We start from the raw sequence: 15,372 nt of genomic DNA on the forward strand, positions 1-15,372 counted from the left end.
CAAATTCTAATAGGAAAATGTTTATCAGTCTCCAAGATACTATTTTGAATTTAAATATTAAATATGTTTCCCTTCTCCTATTTGTTGTTTATAATTTCATAAAATTATATAACAGCCAGACATGAGCTCCTTGGGTTTTATCTGTATTAATTCATTCCTTATCTGCTCATTGAACTGTGCATTTGATTTTTTTTTTTTAAAATAATCTGCACAATTTATTACAAAACCCCTGTTTGTTGGTGTGGACTCCTTACATGCTCTTGTTTCTCAGCTCATCTGCAGCAATTATTAGTTCTCTCCATATTTATCTCCTATTCTTTTCTTCATCATTAGTAACAGAAATTCTGAAAAGCAAATTGTTATGATCTATGCTTTTATAGTATATTCAGCAATCCCTTCTATGTTTGCTTATTTCAGACCAGAGTGTAAATAGGCTCTGCTTTGTGGCAAAGACATGTAGTCCCTTCTGCAAACTAGATTAGGGTTTCTCAAGCCAGTACGCTTGGGTGCCACTACCATGAAAAAAGTAACTGTATTGCACTGCATGGAGGCAGCCAGCTGGCTTCCAGTGATAGGATATTATAGGGTTGTGAATGCTTTGCGAAGAGCTCCTTCCCATTTCTCTTGGGGACAAATCAATGGCCCAAGCTTCCTCTTTCTATTTACTTTACACATTTCACTTCAAACCCAGTTAGCAGATCAATACCAATTTGCAGTTTGAAGAACGAACAGACTTTATTTATTTTTACAAGTAGATAAACTCCCGTTAAAATTGCAAAATGATGCTAAAGATTTAATGGCATCATAGAGCCATCCATTAATTGCAACAGTACACAAAAATTATTGGTGGAATTGGATGCTGGTGGAAACTGTGGGGTTAACCCTTAAGGTGTGTTTTGCACATGGGTATCTAATCTACATGAAAAATATTGGTTCTTAATTCTATATTTGCTACTCTTAAGTAAATTTCACACAAGAATTTTGAAGAATTTTACAGTTCATTTGTATATCATTTATTTATACAAATATGGAATCTGAGGTACTAGAGGTGAGCAAGGAAAAAAACAACAAGATGACACCTTAAAAAAAGATTTCTCTCATTGCAGTGTGAGAAATTTAACAGATACTAACAAATAAATGCTGTTGAAGGAAAGTATTCTCTCAAAAAGTGAAAAGTATTCCGAACTTACCACACTGTTCTTTACAGAGTGGAAGAACTGTTACACAAATAACTTTCCTATTTTCCTCTGTAAATATTTGATTTCAAGGTCTCTTGGACTGATTAGATTAGATTCTTTATAGAAAGGACAGCAGGCATTGCAAGGATGGCAGTTTTGTGACATTTGAAAACTACTTTGCCTCATGTATTAGGCAACTATATATCAGTTTGCCTTTGCAAATAGACATCTCCCCACTACCAAATTTTCAACTTACAAAAAGAGTGTAAAACTATTGAAAATAATAATATGAGAAAAAATGCTTATCACTATAAATTACAATAAATAAAAAAAGAAAGCCAATAGCATTCTGGAATCTGGGAATCTGATTTAATTGAAGTACACCACAAGCATCTACTTTTAATACTAAATGACATCTCTGAAATTCATCAGACTTATACACTATAGTGCAAAAAGGAGTTTTAGAAGCCAGTGGACCAACCATTGAAACAGTCTAAAGGAATGTAAAAGCTCTATTACTTTCAATTAACCTACAGCAACTATAATATAATAATCTAGCAGTTTTATATTGCTTTGAAGAGCGAACCTGTCTCTTACAAGTTCAGAGTGAAGCTACACCTGCCTGTTTTTCACAGCAAAGTCCCTGACAAGCCCACACTGCTGCCTCCCTTAGACACTGGAAATCTAAATAACATTCTCTTTGAAGAGAGAATTTAGGTAGCTCTATGAAGGTAGCTCTGGTTATTTCTATTGTTTTCGTGTACAACTACAATGCACGTATTACTCTATAATGACAACTTTTATTGAGATATGAAAACGTAAATGCCTTAATGGGATGAACAAAATAGCATATCTAAAACATGCTGTGACCTTTAATCCCCATTTTCTCAACACATTCAAAAACTAGCAAGTTACTGGTATTTTCCTTTCACATCATAGTCAGGAGAATCTCTTTCTTCAAATCTGAGTTATTAAGATCTATATGTTAAGAGCAATTACACGTTAGAGAGTCTCTTCCTTCAAAGGAAAAACAAAGACCTCTCACAAGTCTTACTGCCTTTTGAATACCTGTAGCAAAGGGGTTATCTAATGCAACTTTGCATATTGCAGTGACATAGACACCAGAAAGAAGCTTTCCCGCCAGTCAGACTGCTGCTTCTTCCCTTTCCATCAGCGGTAAACCAGTCAACACAGAGATACCACACTCCATTTCAAACACAACATCTTCTACTTACAGGAGATAAAACTAGATCTCCTGTAGATAAAACTAGATAAAACTATAGATCTCCATCCTACATTTGTAACAGCAACTTTAAGTATTTTAAAGTATTTCACTGGCATAAAGTTTTTGTCAGAAGAACAAAAATTGCTGCAAGAGCAGCAATCCAAAAAAGGCTTCAATGCAACTATAAAAATAAGGCAGTCTCTCATCACAAACAGAGCAACAACTTTTGTTAATGTTATTTTTACTCACGTGGTACAAAGTGGTCTCTGGTCCAGGTGTGCCCATGACGTCTTGTCTCAATGAGTCCATTTGTAAACTAGGCAACAATGAGTAATGGCTTGGACTATTACCCTTGTCTCCCTTCTTTTTCGATTTTTTCCCAGTATCCTTTTTGCTATTCCTTTGGAACATGTAGTCTTCTTGGCCTATTTTCTCATTGCTCATATAGCGAAGCAATGAATTTTCTGTTGAAAGAAAAGTAATGCAAAACATTACTATGAATTTTTATGTATCATAACCCCCCTTACAAAACACATAATACTCTTGCTAAAATCTACTGTCAATTTTAAGTCTTCAAGAGCACTTCATTAACAAAGTCTATTTGCTTCTTTGGTCTGTATATAAGAAGAAAATGATGAATCTTTTGGTAGGGAAAATTCATGATTCTTACAGGTTTCTGGTTTCTTTGGCAATGAAAGGAAAAGAAGATAAATAATAAATGTCTTGAAGTTTTCAAAAATCAACAACGGCACACATTATTATCTCTGTAATCTTTAGAAAAAAAAAAGGTTTTAAATGAACAGTTAAAGTCTTACAGTGCCATACATTTACACGTAACTTGAGCTTGTTCACTGAATCATCCATATGTTCCCTGAATATTCTCCCAGCATATATCAGCTTCTAGCTGAGGGATCTTCTCAGACAGAAGCAATGTTTATGAATTTAGGAAACCTTAGCAGATACGCCTGTCAAGAACTTGTCTGATCTTCCCATGTATTCATGTAAACACTTAGTATTCACAGGCTCCCATCACTAGGTTCCTTAGCTTGAACCAAAACTGCATGAGGAGCCAAATCTTCTTCTTTTTGACCAGCACCTGATGGAACTTTTTGATGTCTCAGGTCATTTCGGAACAAGCAGTGACAAACCTATCTATCTACTTGATTCTATACAAGATTTTATAAATCCTTATTGTATCCTTCCTACACTCTCCTAAACTGCTGATGTCCAGCCTACTGAACCTAACCTTGTTTGGAAGCCACTCTATACACCCGATCATTTCTGTTGTCCTTCCCTGAACCTTCTTCAATTCTACTGTTGTTTTGTTTTGTTTTCTTGAGAGATGGAGAGACCAGAACTGCACACAAACATGTATCCAGCATGTACAAGAACTTACACAGCACCACAAGAATACTTCTTGATTTGTCTTGTATTCTTTTCCTACTAATTCCTAACACTTTCCTTTCCTGATCCCTACTGAAATTATGCGTTAATGTGTTTATGGAAATATCTACCATCACTGTAACGTCTTGCTCCCAAGAAATAATGGTTAGCTTAGAGGTTATCATTTTGTATGTGAAATTGCACAGTTGAGTCTCATAAAAAAAGAGTTTGAAAAACTTATCCTCTATGGTTTTGAAGTGAATACCGTACTTCTCTAGAATGTTTTTTATCCAAAAATAAGCACCACTGCCAACAAGAAAAAACTCCTGAAGACAGAAGTTTAATATAATTCCCATTTAAGCATAACAGTAATAACCATGAATTTTTGTCCTCTGGTATTACAAAAAAATAAGGCCAATTTCAAAATGAACAGTTGAAACAATGAAATGCCAATATGAAGTTAAGCCAAACTGCATGATTTTGCAATCATGACTTTCTTTTGTCTGGTTGAGCAGTCCTCAGTCCTAATAGAGGTACTGAGAAAAAATAAGCATACATAATGGAAGAACCTAAAACAGGTCCACTTAAACAATTATCTAAGCAAGCAGAAGAATGAGAGCTTGAATTATATATTATCATGTCTTAAAGCATGATAAAACCCATAATGCCTTGTACAAAATGTGTGTCCAGATCACTTACCTCTCCTACTATCTCTTTTTATTTTATTGGGGTCTTCATAATCCCCCACCCAGTTATATTCTACTGGCATAGAAATAGGCCTTAGTTTCCCTGGAAACAGAGGAAAAAATTGAGATCATGCACCATAATGCAGTATTAAACTAACATTCTTTGAGAGAAAGAAGAAATTGTGTTAAGATGCTATTCTACAGTGCTGCTTATGAAAGAGCATAGCCTCTGAACAAGAGATTGAGATAGGAGTTCTGTTTTCTTTAACAGAAGAAGCAGCAGCTAAAAGTACATCATGGATTTTTTAATTGATTTTTAAAATTCAGAGAAGAAACCCAGTGCCCTACAAAATCATCAGCAGATTGGTGTTTGAGACTGAGAAACACACTGAAATTACTTAGTTTAGTTTTCACTGAACAATATCTATTTATTATGCTAGAAGCCCCTGGCACACATATATAGAGAACTGTTTTAATGCATATATGGAATGAATTGTTGGCAAAATAAATATGTCCACATCTCTACAGTATCTTCGCAAATAGCATGTTTGCTGGGAGGTTTAAAAGATCTGTTAGTGACTGAATAAGAAAGGAAACAGAAAACCTCTATAGTTTCTTTTGTGGCATCTCCTCTACAGAAAGCAAAGTACATTACTATTGGAAAATTCACGTTGATTTCAGATGTCAGCAAGTGACAGAAAAGATACAACTACTGTATCTTTTATGTCTTGATTTGGAAGCTGCAGAATTGATTTTTAAAAATGCTATGAACTATAATTTCTGCCTAAGAATTCTACAAATACAGTTAGAAATTCAGTGAAAATGTGCCATGCAAGTTAGTGGAGTTGCTTAAAGTGATCTGTAGTTTTTAGCAATTTAAACAGCATGTTAAAAAAGAAAAATAGAGTATGGCACAATATCTGGCAAACTGAAAACAAAATGTTTTCAGAAACAAGGCCAGCTTTTGCTCTTTTCTAAAATCAATCTGCTGGTCACAGAAAATAAAAGTTGGAAAAATATTATTTTGAAAAGTATCAGAGCTTAACAAAAAAGAAAAAAAAAAAAGAATAAATGAAACTCTTAAGTCCTGTTAGTTATTTAGAAGAAATCCCACTACGTAAAGGTGATCATTCTTATTCCACGTTTATGTTAAACACATGATACAATGAAAAGGACAATTGGTTATAATGAAAACAAATATTTATACATGTCAATCTATGTATTTAAGTATGGCATCCGTTGGAAACATATAATGGTAAAAAGCTGTTTTACACGTTTAAAAACGTGTACAAACCACAAGATCAGTTCACATACACATAATTACTTGGGAAAAACATGTATACGTTTAACTTTTTATCATTTATTTTATTATTTATGGGCACATTTTTAAGTCTGAATGAGATTTAAAGCACATCATTAAGAAGTCATTTCATGAGGGTGGATATATTAGGCTCATGTATCCTCAATTAGAAGTAACTTAATGGCCGCTTTTTCTAGAAATACAATCTTCTCTTCTATGTAAGTCTGAATTCACAGTATCCTATGGAAAGCACTTGTAAAATTAAAAAGATACAAAAACTAAAAAAATCGCATAAGTCGTGACTGTTATGAAAAGCTATAGCCATAACAAAATTTCCATAATATCTCTAGGTGTTCAAAGTGCATGCTTTTTGTATCTGGTAATAAAACTGCAATGACCAAATTTGTTTCTTTCCTCAAAACTGAGTTTCATTTGTCTGCTACCACTAGTAATCTCCACTTGCCCCCCTCAAACCTGTTTTCCCTGATGACTACATTCAGGAAAATTTCATCACTAGGATGTGAACTTAAGCTTTCTGAGGCCAACTACAAACAATTATACAACAGCTGAAAGCCCATAAGAATATGAAAGAAGTCTATTGGTTAACAGTGTTAAAAAGCCCATAGATACATAAAAAAAGAAATCATAGAGGGCCCTCATGAAAGCGGGCTAAGAAGCATTAAACAAAAAAAAAAAAACCTAATGCCACAATATAATTAATAAGTATATGTTGAAAACAATTTTTTCTCTAGGCCTTGGAACTCCATTTGACCTTCTTTAATGGGCCACCATAAGCCAGAATGGTGTTATTTTCATTTTCCAGACTTCTGTGAAATTCTAAGGTTATGTCTAGCCACAAATCTTGTGCTAACAAATGCCATGTGGGGAACTTCAGAATTTAATGTTGAAATGGTAATATTTTTAGAAAATATACTTAAGTGAAAATGGACTGTGTGGTGTGAAATCATTAAAAAAGAAGTGAGATCAGAAGTGAAATGCTGTATAATAAAAGTGTTAAATAATGTCTGATTTTCAGTACAGTCTTTGATCTATGTATTCTAACCTTTTCAGTTAATTGGGAACAAGGCTACAAAAACTATCCTGTAATAAAATAATGGATTCAGCAGTCCTTGAACAAAGAATGTGTTCTTCTTCCCTCTAGACCACTAGTATTAAATTTAACATCTGGAACAGATAACCTCTCTGTTAATGGAACTGACTACATACACCAAGTATAATAGTTGAGTTACAGGAGTAATAAAATTAATATATCAACTTTAACATTTAGCATTTATTTCATACAGTATAGGCATGGTTAGAAAACACCTGAAAACACTTCAAACTCAAAAAGATACTGAGGATTTTGCAGCACAATTGTATGGCTGTGTGGAACAGGTGCATTTTATGAAACCACATCCTTTAAGATTGTGCAAGCATATTGCTTCAAGTCCTGAGGATAATTTACAGAGCTCAAGCTCAATTTGTATCAAGGTTCCCAAGTGATTTTGGAGCTTGACTGTACAATGTACCAAATATATGCTTCCTCATAAATTAACTGTCTTCTTCTCAAAGGGATGTCTGGATTACTATAATAACTCCAACATGCAGTTTATACTCAGTTTAATAATTGAAATAACATAGCAAGTGAGGTGAAAGAACATTCAACTGTGTGCTGAGTTAACACCATGGTAGTCAAAATAACTCTTTTAAAAATGAGATTTCCTCTTCATTTTCTTCTATATTCTAACAATTCTACCATTGCACAGTTCTGTATTTGGCAACAGAAAACCAATTTTCCTAGTCGAAAGATGAAATAAGTTACTAGGTAAAGCAAGAGTTCTAGTAGACTCAAAGGGAAAATAACCTGGAGAGTAAAGATTTGAATAAGCTCTTTGGTTGAAATTAAACTGAAGTTGTACAGTATTCTTAGCAAATTTAATAGCCACTGAAATTATTTTCATGCCTAAATACAAAAGCAGATGCATGAAGAAACTGTAAAATAAACAAATGGTGATTATTGTTATCAGATCAACGCCATACCATATGTTGGTGTGCTCTCTCTCCTTCCAGGACCACTTGTTCTTCCTTTGTCATACTCATAGCAGTATAAAACTGCATCTTCTTCAACCACATTAAAGCGCTTTCGATATTCCTGGTCAAGGAATGAGTTTGGAGATTCGGATCCTGTATGAACTGGTTTGCCTACAATATGTCTGCCAACATCATCACATGGGAGATTTCCCTTTTCGTCCCTTTAATAAACAAGAAAGTGTTTTTTAATATATTGGAATAAGACTTTGTTTTCTTTTTAAAATGTGAATAGTTCAGTAAAAAATGGGAATATGTCAAGATTTCATATAAGTTGCAAATAGACATTGTCAAAATCAGGATCATACATTGCATATGCACATATATGTATGTCTATGCTAGTTATCTCACACATCTTTGCTTATTTGCTTCCATTACTGTAATGGAACTGAATCTTAACAGTTTCTCTTGAAAAGAATAATTCAAATAAAGGTGAATTGCAGCTACTCTTTCTATGTTGATTTCTTTTCAGAAGCTACTAGCAATTTTTGATTTAGGGCAAGGAAATAATGTTTATCTTACTCTTTCATGCTTTCATCTTGCATCAGATAGTTTTAAAACATGGTTAAATGATAAGCACAGACAAATTCAATCTGGTTCCTAACAAATTAACCCCAAAACAAAAATAATCAGGGACCAATGATGTACAGACATTTGACACAGTCCTGCACAAGCCCACTGAGGCCTCAGAGTTGTACAGGTATGTCCATGCAGTGCCAGAAATGGTGTGTGGAACTCATCATGAGCTGTTGTCCTAGGACAGCATTGCATTGCAAGGCACTCCCTTCACCAACCAGATCACTGTTTCCTTCTCACTGTTTCTCTTCCAAACTGCTGGTAGGGTTGAAAATGGCTGCAAAAGGCCTAATCAGAAAATAATTTTTGAGAAGAGAAATGCAAGGGAGGCTGCTAAGAGAGTAGCTGGGGCCTCATGGCCTTGTTGGAGAGCTTCTGCCCCTCTGGACCACTGTGTGAGTGCCAAGCTGACCACCATGCTAACCCATATTTCCCTTGGCTCCCTGAGACTCTGCATGAGGACATAGAAAAGACCCCTCTTGGGACCCAGGCAGACCCACAGGATGACACAGGGCCAGCCTGGCTTGGGAGTGACACCAGAGCAACAGAAATCCCCACCAGCCACTATGCTCTCTTTGCCAGCCTTTCCCAGAGTAGGGATGGTGCTGTCTTAGGGAGTGGGACTGGCACAGCCCCACTAGGGCTGTAAGCTTGTCATGGGAAGACCTGCCTGGTGATGGTGCTGATGCCAGCAGGTAAAATGATGGAGACTGATGCAGAACAGCCAGATGTTAATCCATGCTGCAGCTACCATGAGGAAGAAGCAGGATGCATACATGCGACCTCTATGGGCACCGTCTCCTGTCACCACTCACGGACTGGTACAAAGAGATCTCCATGACAAGGAGGACAGACAGACAGCTCTTCACTGTCAGCGTTAAGGGAAGTGCAGAGCCCCCAGGCAAATAACCTTGACTGTAGTCTACTGGAGATGTGGGATTTAGCTCTCTCCCCACAAAGACACTCAATAGACTTAGCCAGGCACTAATTTATGACCTGTACTTGTCAGTAACTGGCACAAAGAAAAGGTAGGTTCCACTTTCTCATGCCATTTTTGTGTGGTTATGCTGGCAGCTGTAGTGTCTGTGGGTGTAATATCTGTATACTGTATTATCAGTGTAAAAAGGCTTTAGGGTTTTACAATTTACATCAAAGTATCACATCCCTTACTCTTCCAGAAACAAGAGAAGGGTTTGTGGATGGCTTTTTTTTTTTTTCTTCATTCCCCCTTGGAACAGCAACAACAAACTGAAAAACAGATATCGAACAGCTGATAATACCCAAAATAAAGATATGCTTAAATACAGTAAATCATGGACTGAAAGAACAGATGACATGCCAAAACAGATCAGAAACTCTGTACGGTATGTGACAGGTTTGTGAAATGAACCGTAGTCCATTAGGATTAAGCTGGCAAAAATAGTTCAAAACTACATATTCTCTCTGTATGATTGCACCTTATATTAATATGTATTACAATATTTAATCAGAATTCATCCAAACTACTGCATTAACCATCATGAGTTAAGACATATTATTAATAAATAGTTAAAATGCGTAATGAAGATCTCAAATAACAAAAGTATTTTTGTGGCAGTAAACATGATCAATAGCAGTATAAAAGCACTAATTTTTTTAGGACAGTACAGTTCCAGTTTGAAGAGTGACAGGTTTTGACTATATAACTACTTTGTTCAAAGAGAAATCAAAGACTGTGTTTTGGTTTGGGTTGCTTTCTGTATATATATATATATATATATATATATTTAATATATATATTTATTTAATATTTAATATTTTATATATATATATAAAATTTCCTCAGAAATAAAAGCAGACCAGGCAGCAGACAAAGCAAGAACGAAGGAGGAACACAGGACTCAGCTTATGGCTTTATGGAAGGCGTATGGCATCATCTAAATCATGAAGTGGAAAGTCACCTTTTTGCCTTGGAAAGTTTTTTGTATCTCTGAAGAGCAAGAATTTATCAAAGAATCACAACTTCTCCTCCCCACTAGGCAATTTAATTTACTATCTACCTAACTCTTGGATAGCCCCCAGGAAAGTCTTGTCATCATCAGGTCATACACATCTTATTAACTGGCTAGCAGTTACTGATATGAGAGCCTAAGAAAAAATCAGAACTTCAGGTACAGGAAACTGTACAAGAAAGGTACAAGAAAGGACACACTGCTCTTACAACTTCTGCAAGAAAATTAACTAAAAGAAAAGCAAAAAGTAATTTCAAAATACATTGACTGAACATCCTGTATATGGAAATTATCCCACACTTGAGAAAACAGGGAATTGAACCTGTCTTTCTAAAGGCTACTGACTGTTTTTTGGACAAGACACCTTTTCAGGTTATTGTGGGTGTGATTCAGCATACCTACTGTTAACAACCAGTTTCCCTGTAAAATGAAATACTAGCAGCCTAACCCTGCAGGGCATACCAATGATCATATAGGAATAGAATGGCCAGTTATTTTACAGGTATTTTTGACAATGAATATTACCCTAAATTTTTATTTTATTTTATTTTATTTTATTTTATTTTATTTTATTTTATTTTATTTTATTTTATTTTATTTTATTTTATTTTATTTTATTTTATTTTATTTTATTTTATTTTATTTTTTACCTGGGAACATAAGGTTCTGATGGAGGAGGGGGTATGTAGAGATCCTGGAGGGCAGAGCTGTCTCTTTTTGTAGGTGTGCTGATAGTGCTGGATGGTGTAGCAACACTGCTTGTAGGACTTCTGGGAATAAGAGGCTGGTACAAAACAGAGAGAGGAAAATCATGATTATTCTTAAATACTATCTACTTTTAGTTGAAAAAGCTACAAACATTCTACATTTCATAAAGTTGAAGAAATAGTTAACATTTCTAATATTTTGTGTGATTTTAAACTGGCTGAAAAAAAAAAAAAACACACAACACTTAAGGAGATACAACTATGAATGGACATGTATTGTGCTTATAAAATTGTCTCTGATAACATCTTTCTCTTTTCCCCCTTGCAAAGCAAAAGTATTGCCAATGCCCATAAAAACAGTAATCAGTAGAGCCACTGGTGAAATCTTTATGAGTAAATAACATACAGAATCCAATGAATTCCTTAATTAAACTAACATTATAAAGAAAAAGTCTAGTGTTTACACTAAAAGCTACATAAGTAGGCATTAAATTGAATGTCATCTTCCCCCATCTGCTCTACAGTTTAAGGAGTAACTGTAAGAGCTTCAATTTATGTCTGCAGATGCTGTAAATTCAGGTACTGCATACTTGCAGTACACATGCTATGAGACAGAATAAATTGTAGATTATTATTATTATTCACTCCCCTGGGAATACTTCCTCACAAAGTAACGTTTACTCACAGGTGAATAAATTGTACCCTTCTCATAGAATGATCATGCATTCTAGCTGTTATTCCCATCCAAAAATGATCCTTCATCTTAATCACATCTTTATCTCTCTTTCAAATTAAATATGTGTTTTTCTTCTTTAACTTAACTACCTTGGCTAGCTAAAAAAATGACCAACCATTTGAAGACATTATTAAATCACTGCAGGACTATAAATTATAGCAAGATTTGCTGATAGTCTCTATATAGATGCAGATGCAGGAAAATGAAATGAGAAGCAAACTTAGATTGCTCTAGTGTGGTTAATAATATGTTGGTCTTATGCTTCTTGGCTTGTCTGATAGATAAACAGAAAACTAGCAAAACAGCAATTAACAATATCTCCATACACCATCTAAAATCTGGATCTAATATTCAAGAAATACTGAGTTTTGCTTTGAAAGAGTTCTTTCCTCTCTGTCTTGTTGGAAGTGAACTCCTTGGAAAAAAAAGGTTTGGGGAAGACATACTGTGCAACACGCCTATAATTTCTGAACTAAGTAACTACTGGAGGACACATATTTCACATTGTATTTATGGCAGAGAAGCTCTGAATACTAACTAAATAGGTGTGGAGAAAGATCCTTCTGCCCGTACTCTTAAAAATACTTTATGACAGACCTGTGGGCATTCCTGTGCAAAAACAAACAACAACAACAACAAAACCCACAGTTCTCATCTTCTAGATATTAATCTTGACACCCTAGTAGTATACCTACACAGCAAAAAAAAACAAAAAAACAAAAAAAACAAAAAAAAAACAGAGTTCAAGAACAGGAACTTCTTTTCAAAGTGTTGGCCTTCCACAAGCTCGTGATGAGCCCTTCTAAATTTATGCTTCTCACACAAAGTCCCCACCATTGCATTACTTTCTTTCAATCTGTATCTTAAGAACACATCCCACCTAGGACACCTCAGGCATCCTTTAATCAATTACTGCTGTATTTTAGGAACAGAGCTGTGTTAGATGTTAGTCATCTCAAACATGATAAACTGTAGGCTCAACATTTTCTTGTTAAAACTTTTCAAGTCCACCTTTACAACTACTGCTATAAACTGAAACAAATTCATTCTTTTTGAATGTAGAAATCCATCACCTGTAAACAATGATACTGCTAAATTATTTTCTTGCTCATTAGGGTTAACATTCTGTAACCAGGCCAATGAAAGACAGCTATTACTTACAGGAAGAGAGGGAGATACACACACACACACACAAAGCCAGACAGGTAAAAGACATTACAACCACTAAAAAACAAGCAGAAGACTGTAGTCTGAAAAAGTAAGACTAAAGTTGGTAGCAAAACTGAGGGAAGAAAAACAAAACAAACAGAAATAACTCAAAGAAAACTTTTTCAGAGGAACACAATCCTTATCTTTTAAATTTTCATCTGTGACACCGTAGCCACAGATGTTCTTGAAACACTTACTAAAGCAATGCTGTTTTTCCTTTGTGATACCTTGCATTTTTATTACAAGTGCACTTTGCAGCTTGCTGAGTGGCTTGTAGAATTAATTTTCCTTCTAAGCCAAAAGAATTTTGTGACCTAGACCATGTTTACACTTGTTAAGCCCAAGCTGTTGCTCACGGCTCATACTTGCAGGAACACTGAGAGGAATATAAGCTGGGCAGACGGATTTCTCTTCTCCACTTTGAGGAGGAAGACAGCCCTTTACTTTACCTGAATGAATAGGCTGATAAGAGGAAATGGGGCCCTAAGGGCCATGGCAATCAAAATTTTATGTTTTCTGTCACATAACGAAAATCGTGCCCAAGCATAACCGTGATCTGGGCTTACAATGAGTTGTTGAGCCCACACTAATCCTGACTAGGGGCTGAACAGCTACAGGACACAGGTAAAGAATTTCCCAGCCTGGAATACCCAGGCTTAAATACTAATGATATGGGCTTAATTTCTAGAAAATGATTTTTCTGAAGTCTGAGGATTCTACCAGGTAACTTTGTGAGGCCCTGAGAATAGACAGCCAGGAGGTTGTTTCCTGAATAGACAACAAGGAGGTTAGCTTTTCCTTCAGAGGAGTCTGCTGGGAGACTGTGGAAATCAGTGGATTTTGCGTGTCTTTGAGAAATGCAAACTTTGGTTTATATTTGTTTTTTTTTTTTTTTTTTTTTTTTTTTTATATTTGGCTAGGTGAGGTGGTTAAAACACTAGGTGCCACAAGAAGAAATGACCTTCAGTCTACTAGAGAAATACACAAGTTATCCAGTTAACACAGAGCTCTGGAAGTAAAATGTTTCCCTCAGACTGTTCCCATGTTGAATAACAGAGCATTTTCAGAGGTGAGAATCACAGTGTAACTGGTAGAAGTCCAAATGACTGTGGTATCTCACAGGATGGCAATGCAGGTAATATTCCCAGCACACTGGGAGCTCCCAAAGGGAGCTGTAATACAATCTCATACAAGAGGAAGCACAATCCTTTGGGACTGTCCCAAAATATACTAGGATGTCTCATGTCTTTAGTATACCTGGGTCACATTGCCAGACTCAACTCTTGGGCTTATTTGTACAAAAGCAGAAAAGCTGCATAACTGGAACAAAAGTTTCAAATTTATAAATATATACATTTATATATGTATCAAATTTATAAATATAAATTTATATATTTATAAATTTTGTGGTATAAATATATCACTGCTATTTTTGATAGTTATCACCACTTCATCTGATGAATCAGCGAGTTCTTTTAAAAGAACTGCAACATGGTTAAAGCATTCAAATGAGCTGTCCTGTTAGTGAGGCATGGAGAGAGCACTGCAGTAACTACCACCTTGTGCTATAGGAGTTTGACTTTCATTTTGTAAGGAATCAAAGTCTTCAGGCTCTCCTTGTTGGAAAGAGAGCCTTCAGAATATGACCTGCAGGCAAGGTGCACCCTCAAGGCATTTTGTATTGCAATTTAGAGACTTCTCAACCATTCAGTTCAAGTCAATCTGTGCTTCTGCAAGTAAATCTGATAACGTTCATACTACAGGCCATTCGGTGGACCATATTATACCATGCAGGTACATTGAACAGAAAATTACATGGAACTCCAATTCAGGTATTCCTGATCTAGATGCCTTGGAGATCAGCGTTATCACCAAGTTAATTCTCTTCCAAGGACTAGAACTTTCTTCTGCTGCAGTCCCTTTTAGTAGGCTGTCATAGGCAATTGGGAATGCTGAAACTGAATACAAAGTTTTCAGGTCCAGAGATTTAAATACTTATCCCATGGGAATAGTCTGACAAAGAAAGTTTAGAAGTTATATATTAAAACAGGAATAGCCTCGAAAATATCTCACATAAAGCTCTGCATCAATGTTAACACACAATGTCAGTCACAAAATTCATGTTTCAATACATTTGGAAGTACTGTTTCTCAAATGACCTGGGTGCACCATCCTCCTTCAGAATCATTAGTGTTTAGGAACCCTTTTCTAAATTGTCAGTTGACCAGACAAGAGATAATTGGCTTTACTCACAGCAGCCTCAGGTTCTCCAGGAGAAGAAGTTCCTATAGGT

At 35.5% G+C, this 15,372-nt stretch overlaps 1 protein-coding gene across 9 annotated transcripts in view; it reads right to left on the reverse strand.

Moving 5' to 3' along the window:
- CNKSR2 (connector enhancer of kinase suppressor of Ras 2) overlaps nt 1-15,372 on the reverse strand; it is a 220,823-nt gene that overhangs the window by 77,380 nt on the left and 128,071 nt on the right. For 5 of the 9 annotated variants that reach the window (XM_032202198.1, XM_032202217.1, XM_032202162.1 and 2 more), the window contains 4 exons: nt 11,078-11,211; nt 7,813-8,024; nt 4,486-4,575; nt 2,653-2,867 (listed from right to left, as the gene is read on the reverse strand). In XM_032202198.1, coding sequence (XP_032058089.1) covers nt 2,653-2,867; nt 4,486-4,575; nt 7,813-8,024; nt 11,078-11,211 — 651 coding nt within the window. The remainder of the gene's footprint in view (nt 1-2,652; nt 2,868-4,485; nt 4,576-7,812; nt 8,025-11,077; nt 11,212-15,372) is intronic. The other 4 variants (XM_032202209.1, XM_032202225.1, XM_032202189.1 and 1 more) reach the window with 1 other exon arrangement.

The sequence above is a fragment of the Aythya fuligula genome, chromosome 1 (assembly GCF_009819795.1).
Source record: "Aythya fuligula isolate bAytFul2 chromosome 1, bAytFul2.pri, whole genome shotgun sequence".
In the NCBI taxonomy this organism is placed as follows: Eukaryota; Metazoa; Chordata; class Aves; order Anseriformes; family Anatidae; genus Aythya; species Aythya fuligula.